The sequence below is a fragment of the Tupaia chinensis genome, unplaced genomic scaffold, assembly GCF_000334495.1.
Source record: "Tupaia chinensis unplaced genomic scaffold, TupChi_1.0 Scaffold143615_1, whole genome shotgun sequence".
NCBI lineage: Eukaryota > Metazoa > Chordata > Mammalia > Scandentia > Tupaiidae > Tupaia > Tupaia belangeri.
In genome coordinates, this window is record NW_006203463.1 from 701,402 (window position 1) to 720,641 (window position 19,240).

Below are 19,240 nucleotides of genomic sequence, written 5' to 3' on the forward strand. Positions count from 1 at the left end.
GGAGGGAGGGAGGGAGGGAGGGAGGGAGGAAGGAAGGAAGGAAGGGAGGAAGGAAGGGAGGAAGGGAGAGAAACATACTGGGCACATGTGCATACCTAAAATCCCAAGAGGAGGGGAGGTGGAGGAGGGATCGTGGCGTGACAGTGCCCCATGAGGAGTGACTTCTCGCTTTGTCTCTCTCTGTCTTCTCGGGTGAGCACACACACACCTTCTAATAAAAATTTAAAAATGAAAACACAAATCATTAATGGGGATTTAAGTAGTTGTATTCAACAGCTATTTAGTAGATACATTCTATACACCCCACACAAGCACTATTTTGGGGGTTCGAATATATCAATAATTAAAACAAAAATGTGTCTCCTTATCATACAGTGCTGTTGCACTTTATCATACCCAGCTGATGGCCACACTGGTTATTTAGACTCATTAAAATGAAATACAACTGAGCCAGCCAGCGGCGTGGTGGTTAGGTGGCTGGCTCCCACATGGCCAACTGTGGTTTGAGTCCTGGACTTGGCAGCTTGAGGGGATACACCAGGCGCATGGGTATGTGTGCCCCGAATCCTGACAGCATAGAGAAGAGCCATCCCTCCTGGAGAGCTGTCTCACTCTCCCTGTATCACTCCAGTGAGTGTATGTGCCCTATAGCAAAAATCGTTTAAAAAAATTTTAAATACAATTTTTAATTGAGATCCCCAGTCGCTCTGGCCACATTTGAACTCCTCAGGAGCCCTGCCTAGGTACAGGCCACGATGTTAGACAACATAGAGAACATTTCCAGAAAGTTCTGTTGGACAATGGTGATCTAGAGGAATAACGACCATAAACAGTTTGTAATATGTTATTTGGTGCCTGTGTATACAAAAACGTGTGTGTGTGCGTGATAACGAACGTCTGTATTCACGCGGCACGTCTATGGTCCGTAACGTTCACCACCCTGCTGTTGTCACTTAACGATCAAGCAGTCATGTTCTTTTACCAGAAAATAAGATAGTTGGCGTGGTGGTTAAGGTGCTGGACACTCCCACGTGGCTGGCCACCTTTCAAGTCCTAGACCTGGTGGCTTGCTTTCTCACTTTCCCTCTCTCTCTCTCTCTCTCTTTGGTCAAATTAAAAAATAAATGAATAAATAAAATAAATCTTGAAAAAACAATTATTAAAAAATTAATAATAATATAGCAAACGCATTTTCTTTTCTTTTCTTTTTTTTTTCTTTTGCTATAAGGCATACCCAGCACATTTTCCAAGCCACCTGTCTGGGACTCAGACCACATTGTTGGCCATGTGGGATCCAGCGCCTTAACCACCACGCCACCAGCTGGTCCCACACTCATTTTTAAATCCCACTGGTAGATGCTTCATTTAATTCCCGTTCTTTACTGGGATAAACAATACTGCTGTGAACACCCTTGGAACCTACAACCATGTACATTTCTCCAGGCCTTTCCTAACATGAATTCTGTAACGGACAGTGAGACACAGGCGCCACGCCGAGCACACAGTAGGGGCTCAGTACTGCTGGCTGTGATGGTGTGAGGCTTTGCACAGATCCCCAAGTGTGCATTCCAGGAGCTGCAACCTCCCGGCCTTTCCTGCTAGATCAGCCCAGAGGTTTTTCTCAGTCAACCGCCAGACAGCGGCAGTGGCCTCCAGGAGAAAAGAGCCCCAGGGCCACTGCCCACAACTCCCCAGGTGGGTTTTTGTTTTTGCCCCCAGGATAATTACGCATTTTGAATCTAACCACATGTTGTATGTATTGACCACCTCCTGGGTGCCTGGCCTGCGTGAGGTGCCAAACCCACTGCAGACCTGAGACCTGTCGGCTTTATGAGCTCACGGTGAAGCCCTGCGGCAACCCGAGGGGGGTCACACGACTGTTCTTCAATTCTGGAGCGGAGCTATCCGCACTGGGAGGCCAGCACTTGGCGGGGAAGTGAGGGCCGTTGTGTGCTGTGTGTGAGCAGAGGGTCCACGTGCTCCCAGCGGGGCGGTTGTGTGCTGAGTGCGAGCAGAGGACCCACGTGCTCCCAGCGGGGCGGTTGTGATCTACCTGTGACCAGAGGACCCACGTGCTCCCAGAGGGGCAGTTGTGTGCTGCATGTGAGCACAGAACCCGTGTATTCCCAGCGGGGTGGTTGTGTGCTGCGTGTGAGCAGAGATCCACGTGTTCCCAGAGGGGCGGTTGTGTGCTACGTGTGAGCAGAGGGTCCACGTGCCCCCAGCCTGGCCCATCTGGCTTCATTGCTCATGGCAGGGCCCAAAGACAGTCTAACCATGTTGGCGTTCTTTTGTCTAAACTAACCGCCAGCCCCCTCACCTTGCAGGGAAGCGGGCCACTGAGACCTTGCTTCGTGTTCAGTGTGTTTCTGCCCTTGGATCGCAGAGCCACTAGAACCCCCGTGCTCTCACCCCTCCCCCCTCATCTTGCAGGCAGGAAGAACGCCGCTCTGAGCCCAAGCCCCACTCATTCAAACCCACCCTCCAGCCCCGACTGGGTAACTGTGAACACACCTGCAAGCTGGACAGTGTCCCTGCCTAGCAGCAAGCGAAAGTCTAGAAACGCTCGATCTTTTTGTCGGCAGAGTTTAAATCACCCTGAAGACATGAGATTCATTATCTTCGTTGTCTCCACCAGAGGCTGCAGGAATGGCGGGACTCCATAGGAGTGTGCATGTGGGCTGGGCAGGCCAGGTGAGGGGCACCTCAGGGCCGGGTGCTCAGGTCAGGAAGCAGCAGAGCCGAGGCTTCTGTCCTGCCCCGTCCAGACCCTCACTCCTTTTCTTTCTTTAAGGTTTTTCCACAGGGCGTGTGCACTTGCCAGAGAAGACAGAGTGAGACCTAGAGAGACAGAGAGCGGGAAGGTGAGAAATCACTCCGCAGACCCTTCTCTATTCTCCTCCTGTGGTTTTGGGCTTGCACGCTCACGTGCCCAGCCTAAGTCTCAAGCCACTGGGTCCAGAGTTTGAACTGCAGTCGGTCATGTGGAATCTAGCGCCCTAACCACCACACCACCTGCTGGCCCCAGTCCTACTGGAATGCAATTCAGATGTTCTTTGAGCCTGGAGTTGCAAGAGAAGGGCTGGGTCTGTAAGCTTTCCCGATTTCTCTGCATCTGTTTCTGGGGTCCACCCTCAAGGCTCCTCCTTCCCTCAGAAAGAGGCCATTTTTTCGCTCCTCTTCTCTTCGCCATGAGCTCTTGCTGGATGGCATCCCATCTCTGAATCAGGCATGGCCGACCCACACTCTAACCCACACTGCTCTGGAAAGAAAATACAGAAACCGATAGATAAGGGGCCTCGTTTACTGGGAGCTTAAATTTCAGGCATAGCGATCCTGGCTCGGTTCAATGGAGATTTACAACAGCAGGTGCAGTGGGGCCTTGGGTAGAAGCAGAGGGTGATGTGTGTTTTGGGGGAGGGGGAGAGGGAGGCCTCATTTGATCTGTCTGCTACTGAAGAAAAATAAACTCCATTTGCTCTCCTATTATTTTATGAAACAAAAGGGGATGAAAGAGTTTAGGCCAATAAGCTTCCCTTTTATTCTTCCCCTTTTGTCAAATAGATCAGAAAATGATCCCATATTCTTAACCACCTCGCCTTCCCAAAAATATGAAGAAAGGACATTTCTTATCCGCCCCCTCCCCACGCCCCCACTCACAAAATCTCACGAGATCCAGGAACATAATGGGAAAGAAAAGGTTTTCAAGAATGTTCCTAAATGACAGACAGTGAGAACAAGAGGCAGGGGAGGTCAGGCAGGAATTTGAGAGGCTTTTAATATGCCACGAGGTGGACTCCGATTGCATCCTTTTGTACGAATGGGCAATTAGGTTTGTGACTTCAGCAGACAAGCTACACTCCGAATGAAGCTGCGTTGTATCCTGGGTAGGAAAGCAGTTCCCAACAGCACCTCACAGCCAGAAATGACTCCACGGTATTGCCACTCTTCACCCTCATTTCATTGACATTTAAAAAATGAAATACAACTTTATTGCCTCAAAAAAAAAAAAGAAAAAATACTCATGTGCAATGAGCCTTTGGTGCTCTTTTGTAAACTAGCAACCAGAGCGGACCTGGGCTAAGATTCAGAAAGGAGAACTGTGCGCTTTGACGGGGTCCCTCACCTCCATTCTTGGCACGCGCCTTGGCCTGCAGGAGGCCTGCCCAGTGCTCTTCTTGGGAGGCTCTCTGGGGCCTCTACTGCATTGCTTCAGGCAGAACCCTGACCACCTCCCTCCACACACACACACACACACACACACACACATACCCTCACACTGGACAATAAGGAAATAAGGAAGGACAGAGTGCCGAGGAAGCCAGGTTCAGGGCTGGCTGCAGGAAGTGGCACATGGACCAGGGGTGCAGTCAGCCTCGCCAGGGCTCAGAAGGACCACCCATGGAGGGAGCATCTGGGCTTCCACTTCCCTCTGTCCGGCGTGCTGGATTGGCCACGTGGTCCTGAAACGTGAACTGAGGAAATCCCTTTCCCTGCTAAAATCACCTAACAGTCTGTTCTTCAGAGGAGAATGAAGTAAGCAGATCAGACCTCCTTCCCTGTGGGTTTTCGTCCAGCCCAGCCGCCCCATGTTTTTTCATCTTTAGTGCCGCTTCACCCTCTGTAGTACACCCCCTAAAATAAAATCCCAAGAAATAAGCAGAGATTAGCATTAACATTCAAATCTGCCACCGAACTCCCGGGCACATTGTGGTGGGACGTCAACGACAGCAGTTTGGCACTGTGCTTGTCCACAGGTGTGCTGCGCCTGACAGCTTTCCCCATCAGCCCCGTCTGGTCATCTCTCAAGTCAGCTCAGAGTTCAGAAACCATTGCGAGCCATTCAGAACCCCCAGAAATGCCAACACTCTTCGAAAGGGGAGTTCTCCTGGAGTAAGTGGCAAGTTTGTAATTCAATACAGTTAATTCAACACAATAAAAACAGCCCGCCTCTGAGGATGTGCTCTGGCACGTCACTGTCGTCACTGTCACTGTCGGTGAGCTAGGCTGTTTTGAGAAGGATGTGCTGACCTGGGGGTGGGGAGTGAAGGGAGCTCTAACGCAAGGGGCATTCCCCACGCCCCAACAGGTCCCATTGCTAGGAATGGGGCCCAGTGTCAATGTGATACAAGAGAGACTTGATCTTCCCAGGGTCATAAGCCTGATAATAGAAGATTATGGGGACCAGCAGTTGGCGTAATGGCTATGTTGTGGGACTCCCACGTAGCCGACCACGGTTCGAGTCCCGGACCCAGTGGCTTAAACTCACACTGGGCACATGTTCATGTGTGCCCAAGATCTCAAGAGGAGAATGGAGGAAAAGGGATTGCAGCGTGGCCATTCTCCCCTGGGGGAGTGATTCTCACTTTCTGTCTCTCTGTCTTTCTGGCAAGCACACGCAGCGCAAGCGAGAACCTACCTCAAAAAAAAAAAAAAAAAAAAAAAAAAAGAACTCTCAAAAAAAAATAATAGAAGATTATGTAATGAAGCAAAAATCTGGTGCCTACCTTTTTAAAGTAAGAGCTTCAGACTTTGTATTTCGGTTACTCTGAGTGCCGGGCTTGGGGTCTCTGTGTCTACAGTGATTAAGCGTTACTTAACAGATCACGTGGTACTCAATGTACGGGCTCCCGCTCACTGGCACGGTGCACTAGCATCATTCCCAGAGTTATCAGTGCTTTCCTCGTTTAACCACATAAAATCTTAAGATAAGCCGTTGTTATACTTCCGTCGCGATCAGAAGAGCCACTTTGGGGGATTAGCAGTTAGCGTAATGGCTATGTCGCTGGACTCCCACGTAGTCGACCGCGGTTCGAGTCCCAGACCCGGCGGCTTAAACTCACACCGGGTGCATGTGCATGTGTGCCCAAGATCCAGAGAGCAGAATGGAGGAGAAGGAATTGTGGCATGGCCACCCCCCCCCCGGGGGGTGATTTCTCGCTTTCTGTCTCTCTGTCTCTCTCTGTCTTTCTGGCAAGCACATTTGCCCTATAGCAAAAACCTCTCCAAAAAAAGAAAAAACCAAAGTAGAGCCACTTTGGAGAGGTGTTTCAGAGGCGTCTTAGGAAGTGCTTGGAAGGAATTGGAGCTGTCTCCCTGCTGACCCGGGGTGTCTGTCCAGCTGCTCCTGGCTACCCCCTGGCACAGCACAGACATGTGGGATCGGGGCCATTCAGCCAACGGCCGGCACCACGTGGATCTCTGCCCTCTGAGCCTCTCTGGCAGCTTGACCTTGCATCCCACCAGGCAAACCTGCTTTTATCTTTTAAAATTGTTGCAGGGCACATGTGCTCACCAGAAAGGCAAGGAGACAGAGAGAAAGGGAGAAGGAGAAAGAACCCCAATGGGACCTGGCCACACCACACTCCTCCCATCCTCTGCTTCCCCCCGTTGGGATTTGTGGTGCGCACACACACGCCGGGTACAGTTTTCAAACTGCCGGGGCTGGGAGTCGAACTACTCTGGTTGGCCGTGTAAAGCGTAGCTTCCTTAACCACTAGACCGTGGAGTGGCCCTAATTCTGCTGTCTAAAATGCGCATGTGCAGAAGCCACTCCGGACAGCCTTCCTCCCTTCAGGCCTCCCCACCACGTGATTTCTCACAGGACGCCTCAGAGCTGGAGCTGGAGCTCCGGGCAGCCGCAGCAGCCCTGTCACATCCTTTCCCGAACGCACACGCCTTTCCCGCCGCCACGCAGCCCAGACCTGCCCGGTAATAATAGCGTTCAGCTGCCATGGTTCCCCCATCAGCTGTTCTTAAAGGCCGGGTTTGCTGGAGGCTTAGAAAGCAGTGGGACTGGTTTTCATTTTATTGTAGTTTTTAAGATGATAGCTGATATGTATAAAAGATTACATGACACATATTATAAAGTGTAATTATATGACAAACACCCATGAACCCACCACCCTATTCTGTCTCTTGGTTCTCCTGCCTCCCCACCCCCACCCTGCCCAGAGGCCACCAGTGCTCTGAAGAGTGTTTATCATCCTTTTAAAAACAGGTTGTCACGTACGTATGTCTCCCTAAACCGTGTCTGCTTCGGTTTTGCTTTGCTAGCAGAACAACGGGATTTATGTCCAGTTGAGGCTGTGCAGCTCCAGTAGCCTTTTTGGGAGTTTATCCACCTCCCCGCGGAGGCTGCAACCGCTCAGAAGCGGCTGGGAGCTCTGTGTTTGAAATGCCCTGCAGAGCTCATCAGCCGCGCCAGAGCATCAGGTACCGCCTTGCAACCTGTCTGCTCTGCTCCGGCGCCTTTTCCTCGGGCCTCTCTGTTTGCCCCACTCGTGTATTTAAGAAGCACTCAGTGAAGTCGTCCACTAGACAAGCACTGCGCTCTGGACGGCAGGGAAGCGAGGGGACTTCCTGGCCGACTGCAGCCTGTCCCGACCTGCCTCTCTCCCTTTCCCCTTTGGCATTTGAGCAACAAGGAGGCCGAGACCGGAGGTTTAGAGGTTCCAGGACATGTGGGGTCCAGTGAAGCGAGGGACCCAGGGAGCGGTAAGGCCGAGAGCCACAGACACACGGGGACACAGGGAACGGTCTGCGTTTGTGGGTGCTGACTACTCTGGGCCCTCTGTGGCCTCTCCTGGGTGTCTGACTACGAGTAGTCAGCCATCTCACCCCCTCACCCAGGCATCGTCCCCTCCACACTTTGGGGAGCCCCTGCCACGTGGTAGAGCCAGCAGCTCAGCACCGGCCCTGTGAGACCCGATGTCCGACAGTCAGGTCATGGCTTCTTAATACCAGAGCAAGTGAAAGTCACGCTAGGTCGTTAAGCACGAAATCGGTGGCATGGATACAACTGCCTAGGCAGTGTCCATGTGGGACTTCGACAGGGTGTGTGTGTGTGCGTGTGTGCATGTGTGTGTGTGTGTCTCATTTGTACATAGTACATATATAAATACAATATTATGTACACATTACCATACACGTCATTCAAGCTCTCTCTCTCTCTTTTTATTGTATGAGATGGTGCACGTGCTCACCAGAGAGAGACAGGGAGAGAGCACTCCGTCGTGGGGCGTGGCCGTGTGCAGCCCCTTCCCCTCTGGGTCTCCGTCGGTCGGGGTCTCGGGCACACACATGCATGCACCTGTGTGGTTTTTAAGCCAGCAAGTCCAAGACTTGAGCCATGTGGTCAGCCATGTGGGATCCGGTTCTTTAACCACCAGGCCACAGGGCCAGCCCAATTCACTTATTCTTTCTTTATTTTTTATTTTATTTTTATTTTTTTGCCATAGAGCACATTTGCTCACTAGAGAGACACAGAGACGGGGAAAATGAGAAATCATCCCCTGAGGAGGATGACCACACCACAGTCCCCTCTCCCCCTGAGACTCTGAGCATGCATGTGCATGCACCTGGCGTGACTTTCAAGCCATCAGGCTTGGGACTTGAACTGTGGTCAGCCTTGTGGGAGTCCAGCGCCCAAATCGCCCCGCCACTCACTGGCCCCTCATTTCTTCCTAACTAGCCCCCTGGTGACCCAGGCACCCGAATAACTAGCCTGTGCCATCCTGTGAAATGCCACGAGTGCCCGAAGTCTGACCTCTCCGTCGTAACCCAACCTCTGTGAATGTGCATCTCGCGGCCCATGCAATTCGGAGCTTCCAGGGTTGGGCCCTATTTGCTGTAAAACTGCCTTTGCCAGTCGTACTTGTTATTAAGTTGCAAAATTTAATTACCGTTTTCACGTTCTGATGAAATACGAATTCAAAAAGAAAATTGTTTCTGTGAAAACCAAATTGGATGTTTTTGAAAGACTCAGATGAGTCATTAAAAAAAAAAAAATACAGTTGAATTAGGTGTGCACAAGACAACCATAAAAGATTGGAGAAGAATTAAAAATCTAGAAGAATTTTGCCTTGACCGTGTGAAGGTGTCTTTAACATCCGGTTCCACTTTTGTTTTTTAATAGAGATTTTTGTTATAGGGCACATGTGCTTGCCGAGAGGTAGAGAGACAGGGAGACAGAAAGCAAGAAATCACCACCCAGGGGGATGGCCACACTGTAATCCTTTCTTCTCCACTCTCCTCGGGGTTTTCGTTGTTTGTATGTTCTAGAGAGTTTGAGCGCTTGCCAGAAAGAGAGAGAGAAAACGTGGAAAGCTCCCCATGGCGGCTGGCTAGGCCACATTCTTCTCGCGGGATCCTGGGCACACGTGCACAGATGCCCACTGTGTTTTTCAAGCCACCAGATCTGAGACTCAAGGAAGCATGCAGTTAACCATTTGGGGTCCAGCCGCCTTAACCACCATGCCACTGGCGGGCCCTGTATTTCAGTTAAACTAAAATGTCGTGGATGTGTGTATATGCACGGCCAAACATGTATATGTGTGCGGATGGGTGGAGGCTGGCTGGATGGATAGGGGTATGTGCGTGTGAGAGCGATCATTTTTGCACGCCTCTGTCTTTAAATGACCTTCCCAGCCATCTGCCCGCCCACCCGTCCGTCCGTCCGTACGTCCTAAGCACGTTTGAGAAAAGGGCTTCCGTTGCAGTTTCTTTGTTCGTCTCCTGGGCTGCCCTGTCAGGAGTGGTTTCACATAATCAGCACCACCAGCGCATCTCAGGCCTGACACCACTTGCCAAAGTTTATTTGGTTTTTATTTTGTTTAGTTTTGTTTTCATTTGCCAAACATTTATTGAGGACCATGAGAAAAGACTCCATTTTAAAAACAATCATTTAAAAGGAGAGAAAAGGCCTTGTCAGACTGCGGGATGGATGAGGGAGGTCGTGACCCCGAGGCCCTGCCCTCTCCAGCCCTGCCACACCCCCAAGCAGACCTTTTCTCAGAGTGTCCGGAGGGGAGCCCAGGGGGGGAGCCCCCTGCTGAAAGTGCCTGTCCTTCTCAGACCCCGGGCCAGTGTAAGGACGAGGGGACCAGCCTTGCATAGTTGGGGCCAGAGGACAAAATGATAGTTGGTCAGACTTGAAGTATCATTTTTTGACGCTGACTTTTCCCCAAACAAAAGTAGGGGTCCTTTAGAACTGCGAAGAGAACCATCTCTCTTAACAGGGAGACAGTCCCAATCCCATTCCAGCCTTGCCTGCCACTCGTCAGCTTATCCAGCCTCACAGCGAAATGCTTTATGCCTGTGCGCACGTGTGTGTGTGTGTGTGTGTGTGTGTGTGTGTGTGTGCGTGTTGAAGGCTTTAGATAAGGGCTACTTCAACTCCAGTCCAGGCTAAGGCAGCCCCTAGACGCAATGCGTTATGCTCCGAATACCCACAGAATAAACCAAACGTGCAGAGACCAGGTCCTGTGGAAGAGGCGCCCGGCATCGCAAAGCCTGCCCCAGGTCCTGGCAGGGCCATGGAAGCACCGTTCCCCCTGTGCTAGGGCCAGGGGGCTTCAGTGAGCCGGGAGGGCGGGTGGGGAGGGGCTCGGGGGAAGGGGGTGCTGACACAGGAGCCCTATTCTGTTGTTCTGAGGAGTAACTGGACCCCTACCCAAGAGACCCCCAGGCCCTTCAGAGAAAGAATTTGCAGGGCCGTGAGTCACCCCCCCATGTTGGAAGCACAGGGCACCCTAGGGGGCTGGGGCCTCCCTTATCGAGAAGGAGGCGATTGCAGAACGCAGACCATGTTTGGCTGAAGACAAGGGCAGCCTTTGGTTTATTATCTCCTTAACTACGGGATTAAACGAGAACTGGCTGGAACTGCACACTTAGCTCATAAGCTGGCTTAATGGGACGGGCTGTCGGGAGGTTGTTAGCGGTAACTGAATACAACACCTCACAGAGAAGGCATTGAAGGAGGCCGCGCACCGGGCCTGGGATGCCACACACCTCCTGTGACTGGAAGAGGTCCCGGGCCCAGCTGCAAACCAACCGTTAGCATCCACCCCTTCCTTCAAAAGCATTTCTTCAGTTTGAAGATGAACTACGTGTTTTACTATGCATGGTCTCAGCACCTAGGAAAGACGGCAGCGTGGAGAGGTTGCCAGGACTCACTCTGGAGTTCACCTGCAAGGGACTGACTCATAGCTTCATCGTTTACTAGCGGAGTGACTTTGTGTTATGTAAGTTCTCTGTGGCTCAGTTTCTCCACCTGCAAAATGGCATGGGGAGTTTTCTGGAGAGATGAACTCATGTGCTAACTTCTTCGAACAGTCCCGCACATAGAGTGAGCATCCAGCTACTATAAGCATTACTATTAGCACAGAAAATAATTCGTCCCCTCTAATAGCCTTTACCCACATTCCTTCTTTTTTTTTTTTTTTTTTTTTTTTTTGGAGAGGTTTTCACTATAGGGAGCGTGTGCTCGCCAGACAGAGAGAGACATAGAGACAGAAAGCGAGAAATCACCCCCCAGAGGGGATGGCCACGCCGCAATCCCTTCTCTTCCATTCTCCTCCCGGGATCTTGGGCACGCACGCACACGCGCCCAGCGTGAGTTTTAAGCCACCGGGTCCGGGATGCAAACCACGGTCAACTACGTGGGAACCCAGCGACATAGCCATTACGCTAACTGCTGGTTCCCCCCACATTCCTTCTTTAGAAAAACCAAAAAAGTCTAGAGCTAGCCCTGTTGCCTAATGGTTAAGTGCGCTGGGTCCCACATGGCCGGCCGCGGTTTGAGAGTCCGGACTCAGGCAGCTTAAAAATATGTGCATGCACGGCCCAGTTCCCAACAGGATAACGAATGGAGGAGAAGGGATTGCAGCGTGACCGTGCCTCGCTGAGGGATGCTTTCTCCCCCCTCCCAGTCCTCTGCTCCCTCTCTGTCTCTCTGTCTTTCTCTACCGAATATACATGCCCTCTGGCAATTAAAAATACAAGTTTATTTTTTTCATGATGAAGCGCTCATGCACACTGCAGAGAGAGAAAAAAAAAGAGAGGAACAGAAACAGCGCCCACGGACCAGAACCCCTTCTGCCGCCCTCTGCCTCGTCAGAATCGCGGGTGCGCACTTGCCGCCGGCTGCGTGTTTCTGTCCCGCCTGGGGATCTGAGCCCACAGCTGGCCGTGTGGCTTCCGGCAGTGCGGTTTAGCTGGCTCCCGACCGGGCCCCCAGCTGGGCCTTCACACCCCTCTTACCCAGTGATCACAGCTTGAGTCTGCAGTAGCTGATCCGCAAAGCAGATTTCTGAGTGATGGGAGGCAGGGGACGCCAAGGAGCTCGGGGGTCTACAGTCAGAGGGACGTTTTGCTGGTTTTTTAATTTTTTTAGTTTATGTATTTTTTTCCATGAGGAAGAAAGACAGCACCCCCACAGGGCCCTGCCATAGCAATTCACTCCCAGCCTCACACCCTCCCAGGCAATGGGCACACACATGGCTGGTAGGCTGAGAGAGGTCTCTGGACGTGACCCTGGGACCTTCTCGTGTGAGTCAGCCTCGCAGAGTACTGTGCTTTTACCACCGCACCATGGTCTGGCCCTCGGAGGGTCATCCTGAGCTTGAGCCTTCGCTCTGCTAAAGACGGAGTTAGGATTTTTTTTTTTTTTTTGAGAGAGAGATTTTTGTTATAGGGTGCGTGTGCTTGTGGGAGAGACAGACAGAAAGTGAAAAGTCACCCCCCCAGGGGGGTGGACATGCCTCAATACCTTCTGGAGTGAGTTTGAAACCACCAGATCCAGGACTCGAACCACAGTTGACTCTGTGAGAGCCCAGCGACCTAACCATTATGCCATCTGCTGGTCCCTGGAGTTAGGATCTTACACAAGTCCTTTATTTCACCCGCCCCATATGTCCAAAAGGCATGTGTCTGTAACTTTCATTATAGGGCTTGGATACATGTAACTCGCTGTCTTGGGGAACATTTATGTAATTATGAAAAATGTTTAAATATTGACAAAAATAAGCTCCTTTGGTCTGAACCTACTACACATCGCAGGGCAGCAGCCAGACTGGAGCAGGCTGATGATTCAGGCAGAAGTTGTGAATAGAACTGGTTATTTTTTAGGAAAGTTGTACTTTCTTTGTAAATTTAGGACTATTTCTTTGTCTTCGAGCAGTTTCTTTGGCAGTCTTATTTTTCTGTTGGGTTCATTTGAATTCAATTTGCCAATAGCCTGGAATACTTTTATTAAACAACCTGGTTCACGATTGACTTAAATCTTTACAGTTACACAACCTGTGCTTAGTTCATTTCCATTTATAACCCATTATTCCCTTGAATAAGCTATAATTGTTGACAAATCGCCTATAACCTAGTAGGTGTTTCCATTCCACTCTAATGGGCACGTATCAAACTGCTCACATTCCAAAACAGATGGAGAACGGGATGAACCTTTCTGCTCTGCAAAAATGAGTTACTTTAGGGCCAGCTGTGGACTTGGCGGTTAAGGCAGCTGGATGCTGCTTAGCTGACTATGCAGTTCGAGTCCTGGACCTGGTGGCTTGAAAAAAACACTGGGCACATTTATGTGTGTGCCCCAAATCCCCGGAGGAGAACGGAGAAGAAAGGATTGCAGTGTGGCCATCTCTCCCGCATGCGTGTTGGGAGTGGGGTGCTTTCTCATTCTCTTTCTCCTTCTCTGGAGAGTGCATGCATCTTCTAGTTACAACAACAAAAAAGAATTATGTTAAATTAGAAATAGTCTATTAGCTGTATTGTGTTTGGGGGAAATCAAAATACTTCGTATGGTATAGAACTAGTAGTGTTTTCTTTCTCCCTGTTTCTGTGCCTTTTTTAATTTGAAAAAGTAAGTACCTGAAACACAACTCTTACATGATACACACAAAGCAATACATGGTACAGTTGCATATTTCAGGTTGTGGTTGCAGGGGTCGGTTACAGATCACGTATTATCACTGTTTGACATGAAGAAAGGTCTGGTTGATATAGCTCCTCACATCTGAATGGCTCAACCTGAGTCTAAGGAAGAAGCCACATGGATGAGGATGAGCCGTGACCTTCCCAGAGTTTCTGTGGGTGAGGGCTGCCTAACACACAACTTTGGATTGGAGCTGGCGCTCCCGAGCCGGGAGAGAGCGTGATCTGGTGCCCAGAACCTGAGCATCGGAACCTGTGCTTGGTGACTCGTCACTGTAGGAGGCATGCAGCTCTCAGAGAGGCCCCATGGCCTGGTGGTTAAGGTGGCTGGCTCCCACCTGGCCATTCCCACAGTTCGAGTCCCAGACTTACGAACTTGAGATAGATGGTGTGTGTGTGTGTGTGTGTGTGTGTGTGCCTGCCCAAAATCCCTGAAGGAGGGAGAGATGGAGAAGGGATTGCAGCATCACCATTCTGCATGGGGCATGTTTTTTTCTCTCTCCCTCTCTGTCTCTTTCTCAGGTGAGTACTCAGACTCTCTAATGAACCTCTAATGAAAGGGGAAAAAGAAAAGAATCGTGGATGTGCTCTTCAGATAACTCGACATTTCCTCCTTCCACAAACTCACCATGGAGTTTCAGGCATGCACACAATTCCCAGAGTTTCCTCTGCCGAACACACTCTGCCTCTGAAGTCTAGGGATCCCTGTGCCTAGGGTGCACTGAATAGCAGAGGATGCCTCCCACGCTGGGCATGACCACACTTGACTTTTTTTTTATGACAACGGGTCAGGTTCTGAAAACCAGGAGACAAAGACTGGTCAGATATCTCACCTGCCCTGTAAGAGTTGCTGCATGCGGTGTCTGTCACACCACGGAGACTCCAGGCCCAGTTACTCACAGGCCACCTCGCCGCATCTGACGGCTTTGGGTTCTTGTGGACGCTTTCACGTATGTTAGATACATTCCGTTAGTGAGCTCATATAGCAGGTGTGTTTCAGAAAGCCAAGAATACACCTTTTTTTTTTTTGGAGAGGTTTCTGCTATAGGGCGCATGCACTTACCAGAAAGGCAGAGAAAGACAGACAGAAAGCGAGAAATCACCCTCGGGGGGATGGCCACGCCGCAATCCCTTCTCCTCCATTCTCCTCTCGGGATCTTGGGCACACACGCACACGCGCCCGGCGTGAGTATTTTAAGCCACCGGGTCCGGGACTCGAACCACGGTCGACTAAGTGGGAGTCCAGCAACATAGCCATTACGCTAACTGCTGGTCCCAGAATATACATTTTTAATCTTTTATCATTTTTTAACTTCTAACTTATTTATGACCATTTCTCTTCTGAATGAGCTTCTAACAAAATAGAAATACGTCTGTCTAAGTTTCAAAAAGAAACAAAATGATGGCGGAGAAGGATGTTGTCAGGTCCCCGTGAGTGTCATCAGCTCTGAACGGCTGCCTCTTCAAACTCGTCGCAGGCTTCGTTAGTGCATCCAGAGATGCCGCTGATGGGGCCCGCCGGTAATCGTCCCCTTCTTTGCCGTCCTGCTTGCTGGAAATTGTTGGTAGAATTCAAGCAAGAACTAATTAAGTTCATTGGCAGAACAATTGAATGGGGGGGCGGAAGGCATGGAGGGCAACCATGGATGCCAGGGACAATGGAGGAGGAAGATGGGACATGGCAAAGGGTGGGGGATGGGGAATCAGGGATGGCAAGACAAAGGGCAAGGTATGCAAGATGTAAGAACTGGAAAATTATTTGCTGAGAACATGTATGTTGATGTGCTTGATTGAACACAGTGTATTTTGGATGGAAAAGTCATTGGTATGTTGTGATGGTGTATAGTGAATTAATGTAGAAAATAAAAATAAAATAAAAATAAATAATAAAAAAAAGAATTTGAAAGAAACACAACATCCATCAGATGAGAAGAAATCACCGCCGGATCCCGTGGAAAAAAAAAAAAAAAGAATTCAAGCAAGAGAGTTGGGTCATAGCACTCGCCCGTATTTTCCTTCATGTCTGTATTTTCCCAAAGCTGCGTTCCGAGGACCCCGGGCTCGGAGGAGTGTTCTTTCTGTGGAATTTCTGCAGTCTAGGGATGGAAGCCAGCGACTGGCCCCAGGCACCGTTGAGTACGTCACAGGCGTTTATACTCAGTCTGTTTCATCGCCCATGGGTGATTGAAACAGCCCAGTTGGTGAACAGCCAAGGGAAAAAAGGGGGTTAAACAAAAATCCCAATTGTGTTATGTCAAGTTCAGTCTGTCACGATGAAAACTTAATTTAAAAATTTGCTCACCCAAGAACATATCTCTGGATCGTTTCAGGCTGTGACTCTGCAATTAACCTGACATTTCCCAAATCCAAAATTGCCGTGGATGAACTCTTCACTTCGCTTCGGGACGTCGCTGGGGCTCGGAGTCTCCTGAAGCAGTTTAAGTCTGTGTACGTTCCCGGAAACCAGACCCACCAGGCAAGTGCACGTGTTTCCCGGTGACCCTCTGGTGGGTTGTGCTTTCAGGATTCAGGGGCTCCGACTACAGGGGAAGTTTCCGTTTTAACCTCTCTACGGCGAGGCTGTAGAGGAACTCCAAGCTCCCTTTCAGTTCACAGTCCTGGGCCTCACTGAGTCCGCAAGCCCCTGGAATGTATTTGTCCCTCACGCTCGAGGCGGTGTGCCAAGCACCAGACTAGGAGTAAGCGACGGCTTCATAGCGGTGGGTCTGTCACAGATTTATCCCACACCTTTAGGAAAGACCCTTCGTTTCTTTCTTTTTTTAGAGAGAGATTTTTGCGGTAGAGCGCATGCACTCATCAGAGAGAGAGAAAGCGAGAAACCACTTCCCCACCGGGAAGGTGGTGGCCTTGTTACAATCCCCTCTCCTCCATTCTCCTCTTGGGATTTTGGGCACGCACATGTGAGTTTCAAGCCTCTGGGTCTGGGACTCGAATCACAGTCAGCCATGTAGGAGACCAGTGACGTAACAAATACGCCATCATGTCTGGGGCCCACTTTGTGACTGAGCCACATGGGAAGGTTCTGGGTTCAAGTCCGGAGGCTATGCTGAGTCAGCGGGCCCATGTGTGTGCTCACGATTCAGGCTGGCCGAGCTGGGGATAGATCGCGTTGTCAAGACACCGCTGGGGTGCCAACTCTCTCTCTCTTTGTCTCTCTGTCTGTCTCACTCATGGAAGAAATAAATAATGAAATGAAAAAGTCCTTTTGCTCCTTCGAACCCCGGTTACTACCGGACCAAAGGAGGGGCTGACTTTTCCCAAGTTTTGAGATCTAAGCAATCCATATACATTCTCAACAACTAAAATAATCCAAGTACCTGATCATACTATGACAAGGAATAAAGACGCTCGTGACAGGGAGGCCCATTGTCATTTGAAGTCCCCACTGCTTGCTAAGGAGGGCAGGAGAAGCTAAGGAGGAAGGTTTGACCGTTAGTAGGACGATGATATGCGAATCTAAGATTAAAGGGCGTGTTTGTTCTGAGCAAACTCAGAAGGGGAGATGCAGAGAAAGACCCAGAGAGAAGCTTCGGGAGTAAAGGAGGTCCAGCATCATCAAAGTGGGGCAGTCTCTGCTGGGTAAACCAGGAGACAGGACTGAGGTCCCTGCTGAGCAAAGATGCGCTAGCAGGGAGGAACGAGTGTTTCCGACAGGGAAGGTCACTGTGTTCTGCTGCAGGGAGTCTTACCTCGTCTCCCCAGGAAGTCTGCAGCCCTCTGCTCCACTTGTTAAGGTTTGCAGGGCTGTACGTGCTATTCATGGGGACTGTGGTTTAGTGAGGGGCTCAGCCTCAAGGTGCGGACTCTTTAAGAGACACGCAGATGGGCGCTAGTGTTACCTGCTGCAGCCTAGCGAGACCCGGGTTCTTCCTTCCTTATGTTCGTCCAGGAGCTGGTATTGGGAGAATACTTGCACGTTTTCCATTTTCCCTCTGATCCCCTCCATGAGTAAGCCAGAGAGGGGTTGTTATGCCAAGACCCTGAAGACCAAGTGACTTGCCACAGGCACACAGGTGGCCGGGGCAGATGCCAGGCCTTTGCCACCCACACAAAACCTCACCCCCTACTCTTCTATGGCTCTCGTGGCGAGTCTAGAGGTGTGGGCTGATGTCAGTCCAACTCACCCATTAGGAAACTGACGACCTGAGGAACTGCCACTCGCGTTAGGAGCACCGCGATTCCCATCCTTTTTTCAAAGATCTGAGCGCCATCGTCACAAAACACAAACGAAGCCACTGAGGTCGCTCATCACTTGTAGTTTCGCAGAAATCGGCAGTCTTAACTCCTGACATGGCCTAGTGCCCAAAGCCACGCTAGAACTGCTGCTGTGTGCTGAAACTTAGGCCAAAGCGTGTCAAGAAGTCGCTGCTGTGGTCGGCCAAGGGAAAACAAGTCTCTGAATAACGACGAGGCCTGCTGCACTTCCTGATGCTCACAATAACTGACTTGGCCAGCTTCCCGTTACCAGGTGTTAGCTCTGAATCCTGGGAGTGACATGGACAGTGGTGTGCCCCTCACCCTATCTCCCTGCTGCCAACACAGTCTCACTAGGCCTCACTGCCCATCCCGGTCATGGCTGTTCAGATGCAGAGAGCAGACACCACTCTAGCCGTTCCAAGGGGAACACGGTCTAGTACAGGGAGTTAGGTGGACGTAGAGTCTCTGGAAGAGCCGGAGGAAAGAGTCCCAGAGCATCCCCTGGCCCTTGGGAGCCAGGTCCTCTGCCGCAGGCAGGGGAGTGGGGCTGAGGGACCAAGAGGCAGCCGTGCCGCTCCTGTCTTTCAGAGCGTGTGTCGAAGCTGGAGCCGGCATCCGGGCTGCTACGGAGCCTCGCTCAGGGCTTCCCACTTAGTGGATCCTGCTCCGTGGCTTTTACCCAGAGTGGCATTTCTTATGTTCTTAAGTCCTGACAAGAGGGAGGCTGGCACAGAGGCAGCAGAGCAGGTTTTAGAGCCGGAGCATCTAGGTCCGTAGCCCAGCTGCGCCCGACTCACTGTGCGACCTGAGGCAGGTCACTTCACCTCTCTGTGCCCACTTCCTCCTCGGGGAGGTGGAGCCAGAAGTAGCAGCTCTGTCATATTTGGAGAGTTCATGCTTGAGAAGCCCGCAGGCCCGTGTCGGCCACCGGGCCAGCGCCGCATGAGCATTTGCTGTAGCAGCCACGGCCGTGGTAAAGATCGGGAGTCCTCTCTGTCCTCCTGCAGCTTTTCATATTCTCCGTCAGGTTCTGAGCTGCATAGGAAGAGTGTTTTCTTTCTTTTTTTTGGAGAGGTTTTTGCTATAGGGCGCGTGCGCTCGCCAGACAGAAAGAGACAGAGAGACAGAAAGTGAGAAATCACCCCCCAGGGGGGATGACCACGCCACAATCCCTTCTCCTCCATTCTCCTCTCAGGATCTTGGGCATGCACGCACACGCACCCGGCGTGAGTTTAAGCCACCGGGTCCGGGACTTGTACCATGGTTGACTACATGGGAGATTAGAGACGTAGCCATTGTG

General features: G+C 50.9%; 1 protein-coding gene across 1 annotated transcript in view; it reads left to right on the forward strand.

Moving 5' to 3' along the window:
• Nucleotides 1-19,240, forward strand: part of SCFD2 (sec1 family domain containing 2) — a 457,870-nt gene that overhangs the window by 385,723 nt on the left and 52,907 nt on the right. The window contains exon 6 of the mRNA XM_006164377.2: nt 16,053-16,198. Coding sequence (XP_006164439.1) covers nt 16,053-16,198 — 146 coding nt within the window. The remainder of the gene's footprint in view (nt 1-16,052; nt 16,199-19,240) is intronic.